This window comes from Oncorhynchus nerka, linkage group LG9b, assembly GCF_034236695.1.
Source record: "Oncorhynchus nerka isolate Pitt River linkage group LG9b, Oner_Uvic_2.0, whole genome shotgun sequence".
Lineage (NCBI taxonomy): Eukaryota > Metazoa > Chordata > Actinopteri > Salmoniformes > Salmonidae > Oncorhynchus > Oncorhynchus nerka.
In genome coordinates, this window is record NC_088424.1 from 36,674,899 (window position 1) to 36,702,108 (window position 27,210).

Below are 27,210 nucleotides of genomic sequence, written 5' to 3' on the forward strand. Positions count from 1 at the left end.
TACTGTATATATACAGTGTTGTGATGATGTAGAAATGGTTCAAGTACAAAAGGGAAAATAAATAAGCATAAATATGGGTTGAATTTACAATGTTTTTTGTTCTTCACTGGTTGCCCTTTTCTTGAGGCAAACAGTTCACAAATCTTGCTGCTGTGATGCACACTGTGGTATTTCACCCAATTGATATGGAAGTTTATCAAAATCGGCTTTGTTTTCAAATTCTTTGTGGATCTGTGTATTCTGAGGAAAATATGTCTCTCTAATATGGTCATACATTGGGCAGGAGGTTAGGAAGTGCAGCTCAGTTCCCACCTCATTTTGTGGGCAGTGTGCACATAGCCTGTCTTCTCTTGAGAGCCAGGTCTGCCTACGGCGGCCTCTTTCAATAGCAAGGCTATGCTCACTCAGTCTGTACATAGTCAAAGCTTTCCTTAGGTTTGGGTCAGTCACAGTGGTCAGGTATTCTGCCACTCTCTGTTTAGGGCTAAATAGCATTCTATTTTGCTCTGTTTTTTGGTTAATTCTTTCCAATGTGTCAAGTAATTATCTTTTTGTTTTCTCATGATTTGGTTGGGTCTAATTGTGTTGCTGCCTTGGGGCTCTGTGGGGTGTTTGTGTTTGTGAACAGAGCCCCAGGACCATTTTGCTTAGGGGACACTTCCATTTCCTCTTTCTCTATTTTCTTCTCTCTCTCTCTTTTCCACTCTCTCGCTTCCTCTTTTCCTCTCTCTCTCTTTTCTCTCGCTCTCTTTTCCTATCTCTATTTCTTTTCCTCTCTCTCTTTCCCTCTCTCTCTCATTTCCTCTCTTGCTCTTTCTCTCTCTCTCTCTCTTTTCCTCTCTTGCTCTTTTTCTCTCTCTTTTTTTTCCTCTCTCTCTCTCTTGGTCTCTCTCTCCTTTTCTCTTTCAATTAAACTCAATTCAATTTGCTTTATTGGCTTGACTAAACAATTCACTTGGAAATTAAGTGATTCATTTACAGTATTAACATAATAAAAAAAATAATAAAGACTGTCAACGGGACAATCGGTAACAGCAATAATGTTCTACTCATTAACCCACAGTTAAACCATGCAGCACCAGCAGGATAGACCCTGAGGTAATGAAAGCCATTATGAGTCCCTCTCTCTCTCTCTCTCTCTCTCTCTCTCTCTCTCTCTGTGTGTTCTACTGCAAGGGTCTGGTCTCATTAACCCACAGTTAAACCATGCAGCACCAGCAGGATAGACCCTGAGGTGATGAAAGCCATTATGAGTCTCTCGCTCTGTGTGTTCTACTGCAAGGGTCTGGTCTCATTATCCCACAGTTAAACCATGCAGCAGCCAGCAGGATAGACCCTGAGGTGATGAAAGCCATTATGAGGATCTCTATCTGTGTGTTCTACTGCAAGGGTCTGGTCTCATTAACCCACAGTTAAACCATGCAGCAGCCAGCAGGATAGACCCTGAGGTGATGAAAGCCATTATGAGTATCTCTATCTGTGTGTTCTACTGCAAGGGTCTGGTCTCATTAACCCACAGTTAAACCATGCAGCAGCCAGCAGGATAGACCCTGAAGTGACGAAAAGCCATTGTGAGCCTATCTCCCTCTTTTCCTCAATATCTCTCTGTTTTCCTCTTTCTCTCACTCTCGCTCTCTCTTTTCTTCGCTCTCTCTCTTTTCCTCTCTCTCTCTTTTCCTCTCTCTCTCTTTTCCTCTCTCTCTGTTCCCCTCTCTCTCTCTTTTCCTTTCTCTCTTTCCTCTCTCTCTCTTTTCCCCTCTCTCTCTCTCTCTTTTCCCCTCTCTCTCTCTCTTTTCCTCTCTCTCTCTTTTCCCCTCTCTCTCTCTATTTTCCTCTCTCTCTCTTTCCCCCTCTCTCTCTCTTTTCCTCTCTCTTTCTCGCTCTCTCTCTTCCTCTCGCTCTCTCTCTCCCTCTCTCTCTCTTTCCCCTCTCTCTCTCTTTTCCCTCTCTCTCTCTCTCTCTTTTCCTCTCTCTCTCTCTCTCTTTTCCTCTCTCTCTCTCCCTCTCTCTCTTTTCTTCGCTCTCTCTTTTTCCTCTCTCTCTCTTTTCCTCTCTCTATTTTCCCCCCTCTCTCTCTCTCTCTCTCTCTCTCTCTCTCTCTCTCTCTGTGTCCTTCTGGTTCACTCTCTCTCTTTTCTCTCTCTCTCTCTTCCTCTCTCTTTCTCTTTTCCCAACTCTCTCCCTCTTTTCCTCTCCCTCTCTCTCTCTTTTCCTCCCTCTCCCTCTTCCTCTCGTTCTCTCCCTCTCTCTCTCTCTTTTCCTCTCTCTCTCTTTCTTGCTCTCTCTTTCCTCCCTCTCTCTCTTCCTCTCGCTCTCTCCCTCTCTTTTCCTCTCTCTTTTCCTCTCTCTTTCCTCTCTCTCTCTTTTCCTCCCTCTCTCTCTTCCTCTTTCCTCTCTCTCTCTCTCTTTCCTCTCTCTCTCTCTTTCCTCTCTCTCTTTTCTTCGCTCTCTCTCTCTTTTCCTCTGTCTCTCTCTCTCTTCCTCTCTTCCTCTCACTTGACGTAACAATGTACTTTAGTTTAATTGATTCATTTACAATATTAGCGTAATTAAAATAATAATCAAGATTGTCAATGGGAGAATCGGTAACGGCAATTATCAAGGGTAAAGATAGCCATACAATGGACAATAACAATGGCATGGAGGACGTGTGCAGATTGGTTGGTCTGTCAGACACTGTCCCTCATGTTATGGCAGGCAGCAATGTAGTGCGTTGCCAACACACAGCTCTCTGCGTCCTCCCCCAACAGGACGGGTAGCCTATTCTCATCAGAGGTCTTTGAAACCTTGAATAACGGTTTCACTTTTGGGGAAATGACACTCTAATTGTTTTATATTTTTTTACATTTTGTCGGAAAATGCAGCTCTGTCTCGGGTTCTGCTGTGGTTGCACAGCCTGTCCTCTTCAGGGAGCCAGGTTTTCCTGTGTCTACCCTTCTCAATGGCAAGGCTGGATGAGGGGACTCTTTCTTTTCCTTTTTCAAAGCTTTTGATCAGAAACCATGGTCAAATAGTTTGCTATGGTGTACTGTTGAGTTAGGTCAGATAGCACTGCATTTTGCTTTGTGCTTGTGCTTCCCAGTGGGTAATATAGTTCATGTAGCTTTGACTGTGTTGTAATTTGGTTTATTCTGTTTGATTGGATGTTCTGGTCCTGAGACTTCAGTGTGTTAGTAGAACAGGTTTGTGAACTCAGCCCCAGGACCAGCTGGATGAGGGGACTCTTTTCTTTGCTCAGCTCTTGGCATTGCAGGGCTTGGTAATGATATGGAAGTGGTCACTGTATTTTAAATGTTTCCATAACTTAATTGCACTTTGAGTTTTTATTATTAGCATATATTTCCTAATTCTGCCCTGCATTGTTTGAAGTTTTCCTCTGGACATGTAGGAGACCCTTACAGAAATCTGCATGCAGGATTTCAATGGTGTGTTTGTCCCATTGGGTGAAATCATGTTTTTGCAAGCAGACCCCATACCTCAATGCCATAAAGTGCAATTGGTTCAATGAGGCATTCAATTAGCTTTAGCCGTATTTGAATAGGTGTTTCAATTTGAATGAGTTTTTTAATGGTGTAGAATGCCCTGCGTGCTTTCTCAGTTCGCTCAGCCTCATTTAGGTGTCCAGTTGAGTTTATCTCTAAATCGAAGTAATTATAGTGTGTGCATTACTATACATTCTGTATTTTGTACCAATTGAGAACTTTGGTCTAATTCCCTGAATTAGGTCTGGAAATACTGCTCTAGCAGGCCCAGGCTCTGCTGTAGGCCATGTGCTGTGTGTGACCGCAGGCACAGGTCATCTGCGAACAGCAGGCATTTAACCTCTGAATTGTGGAGACTAACACCAGGGGCTGAGGATTTTTCTAGAATAGTGGCCAAGTCGTTGATGTAAATATTGAAGAGCGTCGGGCTCAGATGGCAATACTGGCAAAGGCCCCGTCCCTGGTTAAATAATTATGTGGTTTTCTTGCCAATTTTGAAGCTGCACGTATTATTATGTCATGTGGTTTACCCCCTACACCACTTACAATTCTTTTATCTTTCTATATCTCATCTCTCTTTCTCTCCCTTTCCCTCTACCTCTGTGAGCCTCTCTTTCTCTTTCTCTCTTTCTCTCTCTCTCTCTCTCTCTCTCTCTCTCTCTCTCTCTCTCTCTCTCTCTCTCTCTCTCTCTCTCTCTTCTCTTTCTCTCTCTCCTTTCTCTTTCTCTCTCTCCTTTCTCTTTCTCCCTCCTGTCGATGGAGGTATCGCTGGCATCCATTCAACCAGGTCATTAACATTGATCAGATAGGGCCGTGGGTGTTGGGGCTAATTTTGGATTCCCCCCCAACGCACATTGATGGGTGTCCTCTGGACAGCTGGCCAGGATGTGATCAAAACCCAGTCAATGGTAGTGACAGGGGTTCTGACCTGGAGATTATTTTTACTGAGTCTATTTCCTTGAGTCTCGTCTTCTTTCTTTCCCTCATCTTCCACCCCCTTCTCCTCACACTCCTGGTCCTCCCTTTCCCCTCTTACCTCACACCTGCCATCTTCTCCTCTCTGCATCTTACTATTTTTGCCTCCTCGTCTTCTTTCCTCCTGAGTGGGTCTTATCTGACAGGCTCTCTGAGGAGTCAGTCCTCCTCTCCTCTCCTCTCCTCTCCTCTCCTCTCCTCTCCTCTCCTCTCCTCTCCTCTCCTCTCCTCTCCTCTCCTCTCCTCTCCTCTCCTCTCCTCTCCTCTCCTCTCCTCTCTCTGTACTGAAACTGAAGACAGATGTTACAGCCAGTCACACTACTGACTGGGTGGCAGGGTGAACCATGGCGGTAAGAAATAACAACTACACAGGAGTTTTCATTTTTTTGGGCCTTCTTATTTTGCCCATAGTTACATTTGTTAGAAACATTAGTTAGAAACTCTGTTGTGTATATGATAGAACTGAGTCCAGTTCAGTGGGTTTTGATCTAATTGACACTCAATTAGTCATGGTGACAAATGTTCTATCCCAGGAGGGAACGGAAAATGGTACAGTACCCAGGTTGCGTGTGTGTGCGTTCGTGTAATTGTATGCGCGTGTGTGTGAGCGCGTGTGGGGGAGAGAAAGGAGGAGGGAGGACTGATTGACGGATGATTATCTGGCTGGCCATCTGGACCGCAGTCAAAGAGAAGCTGAAGCCAATTCACCAGAGAAAGTGTGTGTGTGTGTGTGTGTGTGTGTGTGTGTGTGTGTGTGTGTGTGTGTGTGTGTGTGTGTGTGTGTGTGTGTGTGTGCGTGCGATGTGTCTGTACAGGTATCTGTGCACATTTTTTTGATGTATTTCTCCCCATTCCCTGGTAGTATAGTATAAACACACATAACATGAAGCCCCAACGCAGTTGCACTCCCTTCCTTCTAATTGTTTGTACACACACCAGCTAACAAGTCGTTACTACGCCCTGCGCCATATCCCTCCCTGCTATCTGACTGCCTAATTGAGTCAGTTGTATCTGAGGAGAAACCCTGTGCATAGTTACTATGACAATACAATACGGAAGAACACAGAGGATATCAGTGTGTTCTGTTCACCTCACAATAACACCTGTCTTCATCTCAGGGACCCCGCTCTCTGTCTTCTTCGTGGAGCTGACACTACTACCTACTACCAGGCCTATGGGAAAAGAGTGGAGGATGGGATAGCCCACTCTCTGTAAAAGTCTGGATGTAATAAGTCAAGATAATGTATATTACATTTTTTTAAATTTTACCTTTATTTTACTAGGCAAGTCAGTTAAGAACAAATTCTTATTTTCAATGACGGCCTAGGAACAGTGGGTTAACTGCCACTTAGTAGACACTTTTTTTCCAATGGGACTAACAGTACATTTTACTGTAGGATGTATATGGCCTTGGCCAACTGAGGAATATGTGTGTCAACAGGCCATGTTGGACAGGCCATGTTGGACAGGCCATGTTGGAGCCTGGCAGAAGATGTATTAGCTACTGTACTGTGTTAACGCAATGAGCTGGCTAGGCACCAGGCTTATTGACTGAAGGAAGGCTTACTGGATCACTTGTTTGTTTGCTAACACAGTTGACCTAATCTAATGACCGCTGGCCAGCTAGGCTAGCGAAGACAAATAATGAATCAACAGGAATTGTAGTTTGAAGTGCGATTGGGAGTCTAGAGAGTAAATGGCAGGCAACACTTACAAGGATGACTTTTATAGCATTGAACCAACAGAACATCTATACTCCACGTTGGCACCAAACATCAAACATTCCATGACAACAGACATTCTAAATCACATTTTCTGTGGAACTGACTTCAGAGACAAATGGAAATTCTTTGCAATGAAAAACTCTTTGAATAACAACTAATAACAACCCCCCCCCCCCCCCCCCCTCCAGAGGACATGTTGCCATTTGGTTTCCCCAGCATTGACATGGGTCCTCAGCTGAAGGTGGTGGAGAGGACCAGGATGGCCACCATGCTGTGTGCTGCCAGTGGCATCCCTGACCCGGAGATCTCCTGGTTCAAAGACTTCCTCCCTATAGAGCCCAGCTCCAGCCAGGGACGCATTAAACAGCTGCGCTCAGGTAAGACAAATGGGAGTTCTTGTGTTTCTTTACTGATACATCCTCATTTCATTAAAACCTCACCCCCCCCTTTAAATATCCACTGTATTACATACTTACTTTGCACTCTACCCCACGATACAAAACACCACACATCACAATAACCAAAACCTCACCACTTATACAACCGTATATCTTCCCCAGCTGTACAGACGGCACTCTCCGACACACCATATCTCCTGAAACATCTCCACACTCAAATTCTACCCAGAGGCGCACTGAGATCATCCCATTAAATAATAGTAAAGGGTCTGTTACCCCCCCATCTTTGACCCTGTTCCTCCTTGTTAGCCAAGTAGCAAACTTTGTCTGAGAAATCAGATAATTCAACAACACACATTTGGCCTTTTCCTTATTTGAATACCTGTACTCCACGATAAACATCCCAACAGTAAGACCCACCCCCAACCTCTCACACAGACATTCCAACAGTAAGACCCACCCCAACCTCTCACACAGACATTCCAACAGTAAGACCCACCCCCAACCTCTCACACAGACATCCCAACAGTAAGACCCACCCCCAACCTCTCACACAGACATTCCAACAGTAAGACCCACCCCCAACCTCTCACACAGACATTCCAACAGTAAGACCCACCCCCAACCTCTCACACTGACATTCCAACAGTAAGACCAACCCCCAACCTCTCACACAGACATCCCAACAGTAAGACCCAACCCAACCTCTCACACAGACATTCCAACAGTAAGACCCACCCCCAACCTCTCACACAGACATCCCAACAGTAAGACCCAACCCAACCTCTCACACAGACATTCCAACAGTAAGACCCACCCCCAACCTCTCACACAGACATTCCAACAGTAAGACCAACCCCCAACCTCTCACACAGACATTCCAACAGTAAGACCAACCCCCAACCTCTCACACAGACATTCCAACAGTAAGACCCACCCCCAACCTCTCACACAGACATTCCAACAGTAAGACCCAACCCAACCTCTCACACAGACATTCCAACAGTAAGACCCACCCCCAACCTCTCACACAGACATCCCAACAGTAAGACCCACCCCAACCTCCCAACCCGCAACAAAGTTTCTCCCTGCATGCGATCACTGAGTCCAAGGTGCTAAAGGAGCTCCTTAAACCAAAAAAACATCTGGGTCAGATGGTTTAGACCCTTTCTTCTTTAAGGTTGCTGTCGCTATCATCTTCAAGCTTATCTCTGATCTTTTTAACCTAGCTCTCCTTTCTGGGGAGATTCCCAATGCTTGGAAGGCAGCCACGGTTCGTCCTTTATTTAAAGGGGGAGATCAATCTGATCCTAACTGTTATAGGCCTATTTCTATTTTGCCCTGTTTATCAAAAGTGTTGGAGAAATTTGTCAATAATCAACTGACTGGCTTTCTTGATGTCTATAGTAATCTCTCTGATATGCAATCTGGTTTCCGCTCAGGTTATGGATGTGTCACTGCAACCTTAAAGGTGCTCAATGATGTCACCATTGCCCTTGATTCTAAGCAATATTGTGCTGCTATTTCTATTGACTTGGCCAAAGCTTTTGATACAGTAGACCAGTAAGAAATCTGCTGTCTCAGTCACTGCCTGTCACCAAGGGAGTGCCCCAAGGCTCGATCCTAGGCCCATGATCTTTTCAATTTACTTCAACAACATAGCTCAGGCAGTAGGAAGCTCTCTCATCCATTTATATGCAGATGATACAGTCTTATACTCAGCTGGCCCCTCCCCGGATTTTGTGTTAAATGCTCTGCAACAAAGCTTTCTTAGTGTCCAAAAAGCTTTCTCTACCCTTAACCTTGTTCCCAACACCTCCAAAACAAAGGTCATGTGGTTTGGTAATAAGAATGCCCCTCTTCCTACAGGTGTTTACTACCTCTGAGGGTTTAGAGCTTGAGCTTCATACAAGTACTTGGGAGTATGGCTAGATGGTACACTGGCCTTCTCTCAGCGCATATCAAAGCTGCAGGCTAAAGTTAAATCTAGACCTGGTTTCCTCTATCGTAATCACTCCTCTTTCACCCCAGCTGCCAAACTAACCCTGATTCAGATTAGCATCCACCCCATGCTAGATTACGGAGACATAATTTATAGATTGGCAGGTAAGGGTGCTCTTGAGCGGCTAGATGTTCTTTACCTTTCGGCCATCAGATTTGCCACCAATGCTCCTTATAGGACACATCACTGCACTCTATACTCCTCTGTAAACTGGTCATCTCTGTATACCCGTCGCAAGACCCACTGGGTGATGCTTATTTATAAAACCCTCTTAGGCCTCACTCCCCCCTATCTTAGATATCTACTGCAGCCCACATCCTCCACATACAACACCCATTCTCCCAGTCCCATTCTGTTAAAGGTCCCCAAAGCACACACAAACACTCAAACTGGACAGTTTTATCTAAATATCTTCATTCAAAGACTCAATCATGGACACTCTTACTGACAGTTGTGGCTGCTTTGCATGATGTATTGTTGCCTCTACCTTCTTGCCCTTTGTGTTGTTGTCTGTGCCCAATAATGTTTGTACCATGTTTTGTGCTGCTACCATGTTGTGTTTCTACCATGTTGTTATGTTGTGTTGCTACCATGCTGTGTTGTCATGTGTTGCTGTGTTGTAGTCTTAGGTCTCTCTTCATGTAGTGTTGTCACAATTGTTGTGATGTGTGTTTTGTCTTGTATTTATGTTGTATTTATTTTTAATTTTAATCCCAGGCCCCCATCCCCGCAGGAGGCATTTTGCCGTTTGGTAGGTAGGCCACCATTGTAAATAAGAGTTTGTTCTTAACTGACTTGCCTAGTTAAGTAAAGGTTAAATAAATGAAATGAATTTGTGTACGGACAACCTCAGCCCGACCAGAAGAAATCAACCAGCTTGCAGGGGGGAGGTGTGTGGCCTAGTTCACCTTAGCTGACCAAGCTCCCTCGTACAACTTCAAACTAGTCTCTAGTGCCTGCATATCCTGCCCATCCCTGACCATCACAGAAATGTAATCTGCATACGCTGACACTCCCTGCAGTCTCCTGTGTATGAGGCCCAAAACAGGCTCAATGGCTCGTGTATATAACTGCCCCGATTGAGGGCATCCTTGTCTAATGCCCCACCTCACCCAGACTAGCCTACTGAGAACCCCACCCTGCCTTGACCATACATGACGCCCCACTATACAACATCTTCACATAGGCCAAAAACATTTCCCCAAACACCGACATCACATTTAACAGATACTCATGGTCCACTCTATCAAATGCCTTCTCTTGGTCGAAAGAGACATGTCCAAAGTTCACATTAGAACCTCTCGACAAGTCCAACTCGCCCCTGACTAAGAACATGTGTTCCGTGATTGAGCGTCCCAGTACACAACATGTCTGGTTCTTGTGTACTATAGAGTCCAGATGAGACTTCCGTCTGTTAGCAAGGACCTTGGCAAATATCTTGTAGTCTGCACAGAGCAATGCCACAGGCCTACAGTTGTTAAGATCATGTAGTCCTCTTTTTTGGTCAGGAGAGTCAGAACTGCCTGACGGCAGCATATTGGCAACTATCCTACCCCGACGCACTCACGCAACAAGCAAAAGAATTAGAATTTTTAAAATAAAACTCCACTGGGAGTCCATCGACCACCGGTGCATGGCTGGGGAACATCTGGGTTATGGCCTCTGCCAGTTCAAGGGACAACAGGGGAATGTCCATTTCATCCCTCTGTGCCAGATAGAGCTTAGGGAGTTCTGAAAACAAAACCTGAGCACACATAGGATCACACAGTTCTGCCCTATACAACTCAGTATAAAACTCCCCAGTCCACTCCTCCATCTCCCCCACCACAGAGGTCACCCGCCCATCAGACAGCCGTAGACAATGCATACCCTTGGCTTCACCACTCTGTCTTTCCAAAGCAAAGAAGAAGGAGATGGGTGCATCCATCTCCTTGAGCATGGAGAACCTAGCTCTTACAAGTGCTCCCTTTGCTTTAACCTGGAAAAAGTAAATTAGCCTGGAGGCCTACATTGCCTTGCCCCACCAGCTCTACCGTCAATTCACACTGATTCTACGCTCGAGTTCCCCACAATACTATTCTAGCCTCTGAGGATGAGAGAGCTGTATACTGTTGACAGAAAAGCAGAATTTTGGCTTTTCCCACATCCCACCATTGACTCAGAGACTCATATTCCTCTCTTGCTGCACCCACCTTTCCCAAAAAGTCTGGAAACCTGAGCAAAAAGTGGCAACTTGTAAGAACGTTACATTGAAATTCCAACAGGATGCCTGCCGAGGTCTTGGTGAAATAGACAGCCGAGCCATGGTTATGTGGTGATCTGAAAAACCCACCGGGAGAATGGTAGCACCCAACAGCTTATTGTTCTGATTCCTAGACATGTAAAACTGATAGAGTCAGGCTGTACTCACTCTAGCCCCAAAGACCTTCACCCATGTATACTGACATGTGTTGGGATGTCTAGTTCTCCAAACATCCACAAGTTCAAACTGCTTAATGATGTCCCTTTAACTTTCGTTAAATCCATCGTACAGTTCCAGTCCCCGCCGACCACCGGCGTCTCCTCAGGCGCTACCTGTGAGAGTTCCTGTCTAAGACACCCAAACAGACAACCCCTCTCCCTCCCTGTGTTAGGGGCATACACATTTATAAGGACAAAACCCCAGTTGTTAATTTCTGCTCTTACTACAAGCAGTCTACCCCTACACCCCTCCTTTGAGGAACACATTTGTACAGCCAGACCCAGTGGCAAAAGGACTGCATCCCCTGCACTAACATTTGTTCTATGGCTCAGCACACTTGCCCCTTTCCACCAGAGCCGCTGTACTTTGTTTTGTTTTACATATTTACCCAACAGGCTCCTCTTTCCAGAAAAAAATATTCATCTAAATAGTAAACGGTGTCTGAAGGTAGACCCTTACGCACGGTTGTGACCCACTTCCTCAACCTAAAACGTTTCCTGGGTGAGAGGACACCATGCCCCTCATTTTTCATAGCGTGTTGTACTGATCTTACAAACTTTCCCGGATCACAAAAAAAGATTCAAGATGAACCTTTTCCCCTTTAGTCTCATTCAGGAACCTTGGCAGTTCCCTCACCGTGTACTTTGACCCCTCTGCCTGACTGGCTATCAGCTCTGGACCAGTTGAGGAGGAGTCTGAAAAGAAAGCCTCCTCATCGTCCTCTTCCTCAGACTCACCTTCCTCCTCCTCATCTCCATCTTCCATCCTGACCACCTGCCCTTTCTTTCTAGTCGGGGCCAGAAAACCGCTAGTAAACTTATCAAACCAACTCCGCTTTTTCTGGATTTGATCATCCCCAGTCGAAGGAGTTAAAATAGGAGAAATCAGAAGCAACACATTCAAAATAACTGTGTGTTAACCCTCCACCATAGAAAATAAACATTTTAAGAAAAGACCAAGGAAAGAATCAAGAAAATAAGTAAGGACAGAGCCCTCCACGCGACCTCTCAATTATAAAACACTCCCAGCATGCACTGAGAGAGAGAACAACTCTCAATGGACTTCTAGGTTAGCTGTGTAGCCTACAGCACAAGCTGTAGATCTGAACTAATGTTCATAGCTAACTGCTTGAAGCCCTCTTCCAGTTCAAGGTAGTTTGTTTCTTCTATGTGTCTGGAGAGAGCCAAGCCCATATCCACAACGCGTCTCAGAGTTGGAATACTGCTCTAGGATCTGTCCATAAAGTGGTATTAATTACGATCAAAAAGGCTACACTGATCCTTGACCAGCACTCCTAGTCTAAGATGCTTTGTGGATATGGGCCCAGGCTTATTGTCTGGGAATATCTGACTCAGAATCCATCAGAGATAGGAGGGTGACAGAACAACAAAAAGACTCTTGAGTTACATTCACATTTTATGAGTTCCCCTGTCCTAACATCTTTGTGTCAGGCTCAGTACTGTGTGTTCTGACGTGTCATATTTCTCTCTTTCCATCCTGAGGTTTTGTGTTTGTCTTGTATTTTCATCTACACGTGGATTATGTGGTTTGAATAATTCTTATATCAGATGTACAGTGGGGCAAAAAAGTATTTAGTCAGCCACCAATTGTGCATGTTCTCCCACTTAAAAAGATGAGAGAGGCCTGTCATTTTCATCATAGGTACACTTCAACTATGACAGACAAAATGAGAAAAGAAATCCAGAAAATCACATTGTAGGATTTTTTATGAATTTATTTGCAAATTATGGTGGAAAATAAGTATTTGGTCACCTACAAACAAGCAAGATTTCTGGCTCTCACAGACCTGTAACTTCTTCTTTAAGAGGCTCCTCTGTCATGTTATCAGTATAAAAGACACCTGTCCACAACCTCAAACAGTCACACTCCAAACTCCACTATGGCCAAGACCAAAGAGCTGTCAAAGGACACCAGAAACAAAATTGTAGACCTACACCAGGCTGGGAAGACTGAATCTGCAATAGGTAAACAGCTTGGTTTGAAGACTGTGGGAGCTGTGGGAGCAACTGTGGGAGCAACTGTGGGAGCAATTATTAGGAAATGGAAGAAATACAAGACCACTGATAATCTCCCTCGATCTGGGGCTCCACGCAACATCTCACCCCGTGGGGTCAAAATGATCACAAAAATTCCAGAACCACACGGAGGGACCTAGTGAATGACCTTCAGAGAGCTGGGACCAAAGTAACAAAGCCTACCATCAGTAACACACTATGCCGCCAGGGACTCAAATCCTGCAGTGCCAGACGTGTCCCCCTGTTTAAGCCAGTACATGTCCAGGCCCGTCTGAAGTTTGCTAGAGAGCATTTGGATGACCCAGAAGAAGATTGGGAGAATGTTATATGGTCAGATGAAATCAAAATATAACTTTTTGGTAAAAACTCAACTCGTCGTGTTTGGAGGACAAAGAATGCTGAGTTGCATCCAAAGAACACCATACCTACTGTGAAGCATGGGGGTGGAAACCTCATGCTTTGGGGCTGTTTTTCTGCAAAGGGACAAGAACGACTGATCTGTGTAAAGGAAAGAATGAATGGGGCCATGTATCATGAGATTTTGAGTGAAAACCTCCTTCCATCAGCAAGGGCATTGAAGATGAAACGTGGCTGGGTCTTTCAGCACGACAATGATCCCAAACACACCGCCCGGGCAACGAAGGAGTGGCTTCGTAAGAAGCATTTCAAGGTCCTGGAGTGGCCTAGCCAGTCTTCAGGTCTCAACCCCATAGAAAATCTTTGGAGGGAGTTGAAAGTCCGTGTTGCCCAGCAACAGCCCCAAAACATCACTGCTCTAGAGGAGATCTGCATGGAGCAATGGGCCAGAATACCAGCAACAGTGTGCGAAAACCTTGTGAAGACTTACAGAAAACATTTGACCTCTGTCATTGCCAACAAAGGCAAGAACAAATTATTGAGATAAACTTTTGTTATTGACCAAATACTTATTTTACACCATATTTTGCAAATAAATTCATTACAAAATCCTATAATGTGATTTTCTGGAATTTTTTTCTCTCATTTTGTCTGTCATAGTTGAAGTGTACCTATGATGAAAATTACAGGCCTCTCTCATCTTTTTAAGTGGGAGAACTTGGTGGCTGACTAAATACTTTTTTGCCCCACAGTATATACAGTATGAACATATACACAGAAACATACAGTACGTGAAGAATTCAAAATGACAAATAAACCCTAATCCAATACTCTTGATATAAGGACCTTGAATGTCCCTGATGGGTCCCTGATGGGACCACGCAACAACACGATGGGAGTGCAAAGCCACATGGAGAACGTGCTCCATGCGTACTGTATCTAAACAAAACTACTGCTTTGTTTTCTTTTTGTTCCTCTCTATAATCTTCAACAGCTTTTGGTAAGTATTACTCTTACCCTAGCCATGCCCAAACCCTTAGGATATGTCCATAAGACTACAGTCACTCCAACATTAAAGCAGTGTTCCCCAAATGGTGGTTCAGGACTAATTGGTGTCCCACCGCAAGTTCCTTTTTGATTGTAGGTCACAGTTAAGGACTGGACTGTGACTAGAAACATGATTTTTGTTTATTTGGATGGTCACAAGTCAAACAACTTTTGGGACCACTGCATTAAATTTCCTTTAAGATACTGAGTGAGTCCCTCTACAGTTCCTTTCTGTCTAGCTGGTCCCTCTCCTTGCTAGGCTCAGAGTGTCTCCACATAAGCAAACACACACGCGCACACAGATGCACACACACACACAAAAACACACACATCCATCCATCATCTCCCTGAAAGGGGTATAGTGATGCTTATGGTCCAAGAGTCATATTCTTCAAAAAATGGCGTCTATTTTCTACAGCCATCTGTTGTGTAGATCCTTCCAGCCATATGCATTAGGAGACTTCTGTAGGCCAATCCTCCTCATTAAATTGGGATTGAGGCTTGCAGAATTACCCCTAATGTATAACTTGGGATTCACACAACAGATGGTGTGCAATATGGACTCAGTTTGACATTACACCACGTTTGACATGTGAAATTGCCCGACAAATGTTGGATTTGAGTTTGAACTATCCCTTGGGCTAGTGATGATGGACTGACATCTCTCCTATTCAATTTTGGGCAGGGACACACACACACACACACACACACTAAAAGCACATGATCAACTCCACCCCCCACTAGATCAGGAGCAGGTCTTTGAACCAAGCAATCTCATTCAGGGCCAGTCAGTCATTCACAACTGTCTGTGGTTGATTTTCCTGTTTTCCCCACCCTGGTTTCCTATATACCTTACCATTGTCAACAACTTGAATTGGTGTGTGTGTGTGTGTGTGTGTGTGTGTGTGTGTGTGTGTGTCCATCCGTGTTTGTCTGCGTCTATGAGCATGTGTCTGTGTTTCATGTGTTGTCTCAAGGAGAGTGTGTTTTAATGCTGTAGGGTACTCTCTCTACCTCCCTCCCTCTCTTTTCCTTCCCCACGTGAAAAAAGACTACAGTTTACTATAGAATACTACAGTACCTACTATAGAATTCTGTAGTAAACTCTAGTATACTGTAGAATACTATACTACACACTGTAGTATCCTTCGATCAAGTGTAGTACTTACTATAGAATGTTGTAGTATACTGTAGAATACTATAGTAAACACTATATTATTCTCAGAAAAAAAAGCACTGGAGTAAATACTACAGTATTGTCCGCAAAAACACTACAGACTGCAAAAACACTACAGACTGCAAAAACACTACAGACTGCAAAAACACTACAGACTGCAAAAACACTACAGACTGCAAAAACACTACACTTTTTTTCATCCCAATTTCATGATATACAATTGGTAGTTACAGTCTTGGGAGAGTGAAAGGTCGAGAGCCGTGCATCCTCTTGACACAATGCTCGCTTAACCCAGAAGCCATCTGCACCAATGTTTCGGAGGAAACACTGTACACCTGGCGACCGTGTCAACATGCAGGCGCCCGGCCCGCCACAGGAGTTGCTAGAGCGCGATAGGACAAGGACATCCCGGCCGGCCAAACCTATCCCTAACCCGGACGACGCTGGGCCAATTGTGTGCCGCCTCATGGGTCTCCCGTGGCGGCCGGCTACGACACAGCCTGGGATCGAACCAGGATCTGTAGTGACACAGCTAGCACTGCGATACAGTGCCTTAGACCGATGCACCACTCGGGAGGCCCCAACACTACTTTTTTAGCTATAGTAAATACTACAGTATTTAATTTGCATATACTCTGCCCATTCCGTCCCCCATATCCCAGTTTGTACCAGCCAAGTGAGAAACCTACATGATCATATATTGTGTTCCATACAGGTTATACGTTCAGAACCCAGTCCTACCTAACTACAGATTATACGTTCAGAACCCAGTCCTACCTAACTACAGATTATACGTTCAGAACACAGTCCTACCTACCTACAGATTATACGTTCAGAACACAGTCCTACCTAACTACAGATTATACGTTCAGAACACAGTCCTACCTACCTACAGATTATACGTTCAGAACACAGTCCTACCTACCTACAGATTATACGTTCAGAACACAGTCCTACCTACCTACAGATTATACGTTCAGAACACAGTCCTACCTAACTACAGATTATACGTTCAGAACACAGTCCTACCTAACTACAGATTATACGTTCAGAACCCAGTCCTACCTACCTACAGATTATACGTTCAGAACCCAGTCCTACCTACCTACAGATTATACGTTCAGAACACAGTCCTACCTAACTACAGATTATACGTTCTGAACACAGTCCTACCTACCTACAGATTATACGTTCAGAACACAGTCCTACCTACCTACAGATTATACGTTCAGAACACAGTCCTACCTAACTACAGATTATACGTTCAGAACACAGTCCTACCTACCTACAGATTATACGTTCAGAACACAGTCCGACCTAAATACAGATTATACGTTCAGAACCCAGTCCTACCTACCTACAGATTAGACGTTCAGAACCCAGTCCTACCTACCTACAGATTATACGTTCAAAACCCAGTCCTACCTACCTACAGATTATACGTTCAGAACACAGTCCTACCTACCTACAGATTATACGTTCAGAACACAGTCCTTCCTACCTCCATATTATACATTCAGAACCCAGTCCTACCTACCTACAGATTAGACGTTCAGAACCCAGTCCTACCTACCTACAGATTATACATTCAAAACCCAGTCCTACCTACCTACAGATTATATGTTCAGAACCCAGTCCTACCTACCTACAGATTATACGTTCAGAACCCAGTCCTACCTACCTACAGATTATACGTTCAGAACCCAGTCCTACCTAACTACAGATTATACGTTCAGAACACCTACCTTGTAATTAGTACAATATACTACAATCTGCAAAACATTACATTAATTACTATAATATATACTACAGTTTTCTTTTACTACAGTATTTATTTTATCAAATCAAATGTTATTGGTCACGTACACGTTTTGCAGATGTTATCGCAGGTGCAGCGAAATGCTTGTGTTTTTAACTCCAACTGTGCAGTATTACCTAACAATACAAAATAACACACAAAAATTACGAAAGGAATTAAGAAATATCAGGACGAGCAATGTCAGAGGCGGAATATAAACATATATCTATATATGTGACCGACCACCTCGATTCGGCTCAATTCGGTCCTATGTAGCGGGATCTGAAATGGTGTTTTTTTACATTGGATTAAAGCGAAGACTCAGAGCTACAAAATTGAGGAACAATAGAAAATATTTCTGCTTTGAAAGTTGATAAACTTGTAACGCCACTTTTAGAAAATGGCCCGTGATCGTTTTGGTACACATACTGGACAGCTCTTCTTTGTCTACACCCATTCAGCCTCGTTCACACCCTCCTAAGCCTTAGCCCCACCCATCTCCTTAACGCTTGAGGCCATGTGAGGCCATGTGGTAACAGTGAATACGGTAGTGTAATAAACAACCAAATATTTCAAGACTAAAAGTGGTGAAAGTAGTAGCAAAAAGTAGTAGTAATAATACACATTATGTAGTCCTTGGCCTATATCCTAATCTGACTTTGGTGCAGGTCATGTTTTTCTTCAAATTACCGTCTCTGGTAAACACACACTATATCAAATCAAATCTATGTTTATTTGTAACATGCACAAGATACAGAAGATCTAAACGTAGTGTTGTGTTGTGATTGGCCGGTGTTGTGTTGTGATAGGCCGGGTCTAGTAGTGCTGTGTTGTGATAGGTCGGGTCTAGTAGTGCTGTGTTGTGATGGGCCGGGTCTAGTAGTGCTGTGTTGTGATAGGTCGGGTCTGGTAGTGCTGTGTTGTGATGGGCCGGGTCTAGTAGTGCTGTGTTGTGATTGGCCGGGTCTAGTAGTGCTGTGTTGTGATGGGCCGGGTCTAGTAGTGCTGTGTTGTGATGGGCCGGGTCTAGTAGTGCTGTGTTGTGATGGGCCGGGTCTAGTAGTGTTGTGTTGTGATGGGCCGGGTCTAGTAGTGCTGTGTTGTGATGGGCCGGGTCTAGTAGTGCTGTGTTGTGATGGGCCGGGTCTAGTAGTGCTGTGTTGTGATGGGCCGGGTCTAGTAGTGTTGTGTTGTGATGGGCCGGGTCTAGTAGTGCTGTGTTGTGATGGGCCGGGTCTAGTAGTGCTGTGTTGTGATGGGCCGGGTCTAGTAGTGCTGTGTTGTGATGGGCCGGGTCTAGTAGTGTTGTGTTGTGATGGGCCGGGTCTAGTAGTGTTGTGTTGTGATGGGCCGGGTCTAGTAGTGTTGTGTTGTGATGGGCCGGGTCTAGTAGTGTTGTGTTGTGATGGGCCGGGTCTAGTAGTGCTGTGTTGTGATGGGCCGGGTCTAGTAGTGCTGTGTTGTGATGGGCCGGGTCTAGTAGCGTTGTGTTGTGATGGGCCGGGTCTAGTAGTGCTGTGTTGTGATGGGCCGGGTCTAGTAGTGTTGTGTTGTGATAGGCCGGGTCTAGTAGTGCTGTGCTGTGATGGGCCGGGTCTAGTAGTGTTGTGTTGTGATGGGTTGGTGATGTCTAGTAGTGTTGTGTTGTGATGTTGTGTTGTGATGCCGGGTCTAGTAGTGTTGTGTTGTGATGGGCCGGGTCTAGTAGTGTTGTGTTGTGATAGGCCGGGTCTAGTAGTGCTGTGTTGTGATTGGCCGGGTCTAGTAGTGTTGTGTTGTGATAGGCCGGGTCTAGTAGTGCTGTGTTGTGATTGGCCGGGTCTAGTAGTGTTGTGTTGTGATTGGCCGGGTCTAGTAGTGTTGTGTTGTGATGGGCCGGGTCTAGTAGTGCTGTGTTGTGATGGGCCGGGTCTAGTAGTGCTGTGCTGTGATAGGCCGGGTCTAGTGGTGCTGTGTTGTGATGGGCCGGGTCTAGTGGTGCTGTGCTGTGATGGGTCGGGTCTAGTGGTGCTGTGTTGTGATGGGCCGGGTCTAGTAGTGCTGTGTTGTGATGGGCCGGGTCTAGTAGTGCTGTGTTGTGATGGGCCGGGTCTAGTAGTGCTGTGTTGTGATGGGCCGGGTCTAGTAGTGTTGTGTTGTGATGGGCCGGGTCTAGTAGTGCTGTGCTGTGATGGGCCGGGTCTAGTAGTGCTGTGCTGTGATGGGCCGGGTCTAGTAGTGTTGTGTTGTGATGGGCCGGGTCTAGTAGTGCTGTGTTGTGATGGGCCTGGTCTAGTCGTGTTGTGTTGTGATGGGCCGGGTCTAGTAGTGCTGTGTTGTGATGGGCCGGGTCTAGTAGTGCGGTGTTGTGATGGGCCGGGTCTAGTAGTGTTGTGTTGTGATGGGCCGGGTCTAGTAGTGCTGTGTTGTGATGGGCCGGGTCTAGTAGTGCTGTGTTGTGATGGGCCGGGTCTAGTAGTGCTGTGTTGTGATGGGCCGGGTCTAGTAGTGCTGTTTTGTGATTGGCCGGGTCTAGTAGTGCTGTGTTGTGATGGGCCGGGTCTAGTAGTGCTGTTTTGTGATTGGCCGGGTCTAGTAGTGCTGTGTTGTGATGTGCCGGGTCTAGTAGTGCTGTGTTGTGATGGGCCGGGTCTAGTAGTGCTGTGTTGTGATGGGCCGGGTCTAGTAGTGCTGTGTTGTGATGGGCCGGGTCTAGTAGTGCTGTGTTGTGATGTGCCGGGTCTAGTAGTGCTGTGTTGTGATGGGCCGGGTCTAGTAGTGCTGTGTTGTGATGGGCCGGGTCTAGTAGTGCTGTGTTGTGATGGGCCGGGTCTAGTAGTGTTGTGTTGTGATGGGCCGGGTCTAGTAGTGCTGTGTTGTGATGGGCCGGGTCTAGTAGTGCTGTGTTGTGATGGGCCGGGTCTAGTAGTGCTGTGTTGTGATGGGCCGGGTCTAGTAGTGCTGTGTTGTGATGGGCCGGGTCTGGTAGTGCTGTGTTGTGATGTGCCGGGTCTGGTAGTGCTGTGTTGTGATGGGCCGGGTCTAGTACTGCTGTGTTGTGATGGGCCGGGTCTAGTACTGCTGTGTTGTGATGGGCCGGGTCTAGTAGTGCTGTGTTGTGATGTGCCGGGTCTAGTAGTGCTGTGTATGTAATAAGCCGTGTCTGGCTTTAGTCTCCTGGGGAGGATGGAGGTACTGTTTCAGAAATGGGGGGGGGGGGGGGGGAGCAGTGAACAGTGAGGCACAGTCCGTTGAACAGTGAGGCACAGTCCGCAGTCATCTGTTGATTTATTTTGTTGATCAACTGCCCTGGGAAGTATTTTCTTGGTAGGAGGTTGGACACAACTATGTTGGTTGTTGGGAACATAGCCTGTGCCCACAGTGAGTAGCTGCATTGCACGGTCAGTTGTAGGACACCAGAACTTATACATCTGGTGTCTAGGGAATCATCTTTCCTGGACCAAGAACTTCCCATTTGAATCGATAAGGATTGCAGTTGTGGGTGAATGTCTGGGTGGAGCAGACTGGGAGGCTGGGAGGTTGACCTGGGCTGGAGCAGGCTGGGAGGTTGACCTGGGCCGGAACAGACTGGGAGGCTGGGAGGTTGACCTGGGCTGGAGCAGGCTGGGAGGTTGACCTGGGCTGGAGCAGACTGGGAGGTTGACCTGGGCTGGAGCAGGCTGGGAGGTTGACCTGGGCTGGAGCAGACTGGGAGGGGGGTGCAGTGTAATCAGGCTGTGGTGGAGGCCATGCTGGTTATGTTGGTCTCAGGTTCTGCCTGTGTTGTACCAAGCTGGTGGACATGTTCTCTAGATGCAGAGGACATAATGACTAGCGGCTAGTTGAGGGTGTCAATGTACCTCTCTCTGCACTAGCTCCTCTCTTGTTGTGCTCAGATGGTCTCTGAGGTCATCATTTGTCTGACTCGGTTTGTCTATTCTGCTTTCTAATTTAGCAGTAGATGCTCTTAGTTTCTGGACAGTGTCATCCTCTTGAAGCTTGTTCTGTCTTAGTTCTATGACGTCTGCTTCGACTAGAGAGAGGGGGTTGTGGAAACGTTGCATAGCAGGTGTTCTTGGTGTTGTAGGCATGTCCTTGGCTCTGTCTGCTGCAGGTGAGGCAGGTAGAGGGACACTGAGGGCTTCTTGCTGGGTCACAGAGACTTTTGAGGTGTTGGGGCCTGCTTTTCTCCATCATCTCCCTCCTTTACTTTTTCCTCAGTTTCTGAGATTAGTTCTGCCTCTACTTTTAAGGTAACAAACATATTTTCTAAAGTCTGGAGGCTTGAATCATTGCCTTGTATCAATACAGTTCCATTATTGTAGAAGTTGACTATTTGACTACGTGTTGCTCTGGTCAGCTTCTTCAAAAATGCTGATTTGACATCCTTGGCTGATGTCTCTCTTTTTTGAGAAAGGGAAATGGTTGCAAATAACCCCTTTCCATATGTGCCCTCCTTTGGTATTAAATATTACATTTGCTCTTGTTTTGCAACTGTTAAGATCTGCAAACAGGCATTCATGGTTCTGTCCCATCATCAAACCTAGCTTTCTCCATCTGGATGTCTGGTGGGTAAACAATTTCCATAGAAATGCTGGTGATGTTGGCTACAATGTTGCAATTTAAGCCTACCTTTTCCAAAACAGCTTGTTTCTTATATTATTGTCTCTGGTGTCTTTAGAGAACTGTTTTACTTTGATGTCCTTTGTCTTCTGTCCTTCCTTTGTCTTTCTACTGTGTTGTTAACAAGCTAATTTTTATTTATGGCTTGCTAGCTTATTTTAGGAGAGTACCTAGCAACCGCTTAGCAACTGGTAAAGCTAACTGCACATTTTTATAAAAATAGATAATTTTTCACAAGCCCTATCTTATACATTTTTTGCTTGTTTTGTCTCCCATTCAGTCTTGCAGTTTTCTTTTGTTTTCCCCAATGTATCTCACTCTAGAAACCATGGAAATGTCAATATTTGGAGAAGCAAATGTTTTTCAAAAGCTCCTGCTGCTCAATTTGGAACTCTCTCCTTCGCTACACTCCTACCTCCCTCTCTGTCTCTCTCTACCTTCCTTCCTCCTCCCTCCCCCTGTCTCTCTCTATACCACCCTCTCTCTCTCTTCTCCATCTCTCTACCTTCCTTACTCCTCCCTCCCCTGTCTCTCTCTATACCACCCTCTCTCTCTCTCTCTCTCTCTCTCTCCCCTCTCTTTATACCCTTCTCCCTCCATCTCTCTCTACCCTCCTCCCTCCCCCCTCTCTCTAGCTCTCTCTCTCTCCCTCTCTCTCTCTCTAGCCTCCTCCCTCCCCCTCTCTCTTTACCCCTCTCCTATCTTCCTCTCTCTCTACCCTCCTCTCTACCCTCCTCTCTCCCATCCTCTCTCTACCCTCTTCTCTCCCCTCTCTCGCTCTACCCTCCTCTCTCTCACTCCTTTACCTCCTTCCTCTCTCTCTCTACTCTCTCTCCCCCCTCTCTCTCTCTCTTTTTCCATCCCCCTCGTCTTATAAAGCCGTGCTTGCTTGTTGCACAGATAAGTTATTCTTGTTTTGCGCCCAGCTCTGCACTGTTCCACAGGGAAAGGAGAGCGAGGGAAAGAGACAGAGGGGGCGGGGGGGTTCTGCCTCTTTTGCCTTTCATGTGTCTGCAGAAGAGATAAGCAAAGAGATGTCAGCTGCAGTGGAGACAGAGATGACTCAATAAACACACACACGCACCCTAACAAGACAACTTCCCAAAGCTCCCAGAGTATTACTGTAACTTCAACCTCTGTAGATAAGTTGTTGTCCAGGAGCAGATACCATACTCCTGAGAATGAATCTCCCTCCCTCCCTCCCTCCCTCCCTCCCTCCCTCCCTCCCTCCCTCCCTCCGTTTGTGTCTCTGTCTCTAACCCACCCACCATACACACATAAACACACAGACAGCCCACTGTCATTACATAAACTACAGTCTAGTTTGGGCATGTCTCTCATTAAATACAGCGCCTGGATCGATCTCGCCTTCTCTGCTCAGTCTCTCTTTTTCTTTCTACACCATATTAAGAACACCTATTGAGTTGCACCCCCCACCCTTTTGCCTTCAGAACAGACTCAATTTGTTGGGGCATGGACTGTGCAAAGTGTCAAAAGCGTTCCACATGGATGTTGGCCCATGTTGACTCCAATACGCCCCACAGTTGTGTCAAGTTGGCTGCATGTCCTGTGGGTGGTGGACCATTCTTGACACACACAGGAAACTGTTGAGCGGGAAAAACCCAGCAGTGTTGCAGTTCTTCACACAAACCAGTGCGCCTGGCACCTAGTACCATACCCTGTTCAAAGGCACTTCAATCATTCATCCTCTGAATAGCACACACACAATTCATGTCTCAATTGTCTCAAGGCTTAAAAATCCTTATTTAACCTTTCTCCTCCCCTTCATCTACACTGATTGAAGTGGATTTAACAAGTGACATCAATAAATGATCATAGCTTTCACCTGGATTCACCTGTTCAGTCTTTTTGTCATGGAAAGTGCAGGTGTTCTTAATGTTTTTTATACTCAGTGTATGTACCTTTGTCTGTAGACTCCTGAGGGACAAAAATACTTGCAAACATAGCAGGCTCCCAATTACGCCAGACAGGACTGGTACATTCGTTAGAAATGTTCATAGCAACAAGCTCCACTGGCAAATACCCCTACCCCAACAAGCTCCGCTGGCAAATACCCCCCTACCCCAACAAGCTCCGCTGGCAAATACCCCCCTACCCCAACAAGCTCCGCTGGCCCCCCTACCCCAACAAGCTCCGCTGGCAAATACCCCCTACCCCAACAAGCTCCGCTGGCAAATACCCCCCTACCCCAACAAGCTCCGCTGGCAAATACCCCCCTACCCCAACAAGCTCCGCTGGCAAATACCCCCCTACCCCAACAAGCTCCGCTGGCAAATACCCCCCTACCAAATCCACACTCTGCTTTTGTCATGTTCTGTAGTACGCTTTTCTATCACACTACTATAAGCCAGGGGGAGCCTGAACCGCTGTGTGTGTGTGTGTGTGTGTGTGTGTGTGTGTGTGTGTGTGTGTGTGTGTGTGTGTGTGTGTGTGTGTGTGTGTGTGTGTGTGTGTGTGTGTGTGTGTGTGTGTGTGTGTGTGTGTGTGTGTGTGTGTGTGTGTGTGCATTCAGTTGTGCATATTTTTTTTGGTGCATATTTTTTTTTGTGAACACTTGTGTGTGGTTCTGCCCCTGACATCATTTCAAAATCACCCAGTTTGTTATAAGGGCCTTGTAAATGTTGTGAAGGGCTTTCAGCAGAATATGCTCAAGGTGAAAATGACTGAAAGAATAATAACAATGTGCCATGATAATAACATGCTTTAGGAGACTGGGATACTAATGTACAATGTTGCTAAACACTTCAGTGAAGTGTGCAGAGAAAGCGAGATGGAGGGGGGGGATTTCAAGTTATATGCTCCAGGGACTCCTATTGTGTGTTGCTAGCTATATGTTCCAGGGACTCCCATTGTGTGTAGCTAGTTATATGCTTCAGGGACTCCTATTGTGTGTAGCTAGTTATATGCTTCAGGGACTCCTATTGTGTGTCGCTAGCTATATGCTCCAGGGACTCCTATTGTGTGTCGCTAGCTATATGCTTCAGGGACTCCTATTGTGTGTAGCTAGCTATATGCTCCAGGGACTCCTATTGTGTGTCGCTAGCTATATGCTCCAGGGACTCCTATTGTGTGTAGCTAGCTATATGCTCCAGGGACTCCTATTGTGTGTCTCTAGCTATATGCTCCAGGGACTCCTATTGTGTGTCGCTAGCTATATGCTCCAGGGACTCCTATTGTGTGTCACTAGCTATATGCTCCAGGGACTCCTATTGTGTGTCACTAGCTATAAGGGACTCGTTTCAGGAAACCGGGCGTATGTTGTGCATCACTACTTCACAGGAGAGGCATTTGAATGTAAACATTTATTTTTTATCAAAGTGCATTTTTTGGGCAGAATTACATTCTGGAACATGTGAACTTTCATGTGCCTTAATAACAAACGTGTATGCCATCTGCATATATTAGTACAGTTGTTAAATTACAAGCCTAGTTGGTTTAGACACAGAAAAAGGCAGGAACCTTCCCGATTGGCTGAGATAATGGTTGGTCTGGACATTCCAAGAGATGAGTTTGGATTGGTCTGCCATGTAGAACGCTTCTGTCTATAACATGAGCTGCTCAGTATGTGTAGGTAATCCTTTCTAATGCCACTTTTTTAAAAGATATCATGAAGAACTGCAAAAGTGTTGCTAATGCTCTCCACTTTCTGGAGGACCGAGATTTGAAATCAGTGGAATGTCCAGTGGAAGCAGATTATGATAGCTGAGGAGATGGAGAAAATTCTGGCATTTGATTGCAAATATGCAGAGGGAGTCGAAAAGAGAACACACTGTTGTATAAAACACATGTCTACAGATTACATCTCCAAACTAAGGGCAACCATGGCATCAGTGACAGAGAAGGAGAAGCATTCACCCATGTATACGGGTAAGAGAGTCTAGCTAGCTACATTTTCAGATATTATATGTTTCTAATTTTGTTAAAATTTAGAGTTAGCTAGCTAGCTAACGTTAGCTGGCTGGCTTACTAGCTAACGTTATGTGTATGATCTGTGTAGTAATATCATTTGTATCTCAGAACCATTTGCATTGCAAGTTATAGCCCACTGTTAGCTAGCTAGCTAACATAGAACCTAATTGGATAGCGTTAGCTATTTGCAGATTCATGCAGGGTAGTAACGTTATGAGTTGGGATTATGGTTCATTGTTTAGCTAGCTCCATGTCTAAACAAAATAATCCACCATGCAAGTAACCATTTCACTGTACTGTTTACACTTTCTCTAGCCTGTGCATGTTACAAATAAACATAGATTTTATTTGATATAGTGTGTGTTTACCAGAGATGGTAATGTGAAGAACAACATGACCTGCACCAAAGTCAAATTAGGATATAGCGTTAGGCCAACGAGACAAGTGTCCAAGTAAAAAAAAATATCTGGTAGAATGCCCTGCTTTTATCTTGTCACTCACAACCGTAAGCTATTTTCTGTGATTAACTCACCATTAACTTGTAAATAATGATGTTGTTGTGAGTTTATTTTCCTGAAATAATTCATAGAAAATTAGCTAAAGTTAAGACATTGTCAGCTATATGATATGGTCATTATTTGAACTGGCTAGCCAGCTAACTTAATGTTAACTAGCTAGCTAACAAGCTAGAAATTAACCAACACATTGTTTAGAAAGTTGCTTTTAGTTGCCTGGTTTGCTAGATTGACATATACTAAATAGTTTTATTAAACGGATGCGTTTATTGGTGTTAAAATACACCAGTTTTGCTATTTTGGACCAGCAGGTTGCTGATGTCATGCAGCCTGTTGTTTTTGTGTAAATACTTTTTCATAATGACAATGACAAGTTTGATGTTGGATGACAATAGAATGTTCTCAATGTCACGACGACAACTGTCTATAGACATGTCGATAGACGTAGTATAAACCAGCCTCTTTGGTTGTTTAGTGGACTACTCACTCTGTTTAGGACATGGCCTCATATGAATCCTTAATGAGATGGGTGGGGCTAAGGCTTAAGAGGGTGTGAATAGTGCTGAATGGGTGTAGACAAAGAAGAGCTCTCCAGTAGGTGTAGCAAACATTCAAGGGCCATTTTCTCAAAAGTGCTGTTACAAGTTTATCAACTTCCAAAGCAGAATTACTTTCCCATTGTTCTTCAACTGTAGTGTATGATTTA

At 45.2% G+C, this 27,210-nt stretch overlaps 1 protein-coding gene across 8 annotated transcripts in view; it reads left to right on the forward strand.

Annotated features, from left to right (window-relative positions):
• LOC115117041 (receptor-type tyrosine-protein phosphatase S-like) overlaps positions 1–27,210 on the forward strand; it is a 141,619-nt gene that overhangs the window by 63,491 nt on the left and 50,918 nt on the right. For all 8 annotated transcript variants that reach the window (XM_065013631.1, XM_065013626.1, XM_065013625.1 and 5 more), the window contains one exon: positions 6,370–6,558. In XM_065013631.1, the coding sequence (XP_064869703.1) occupies positions 6,370–6,558 (189 nt within the window). The remainder of the gene's footprint in view (positions 1–6,369; positions 6,559–27,210) is intronic.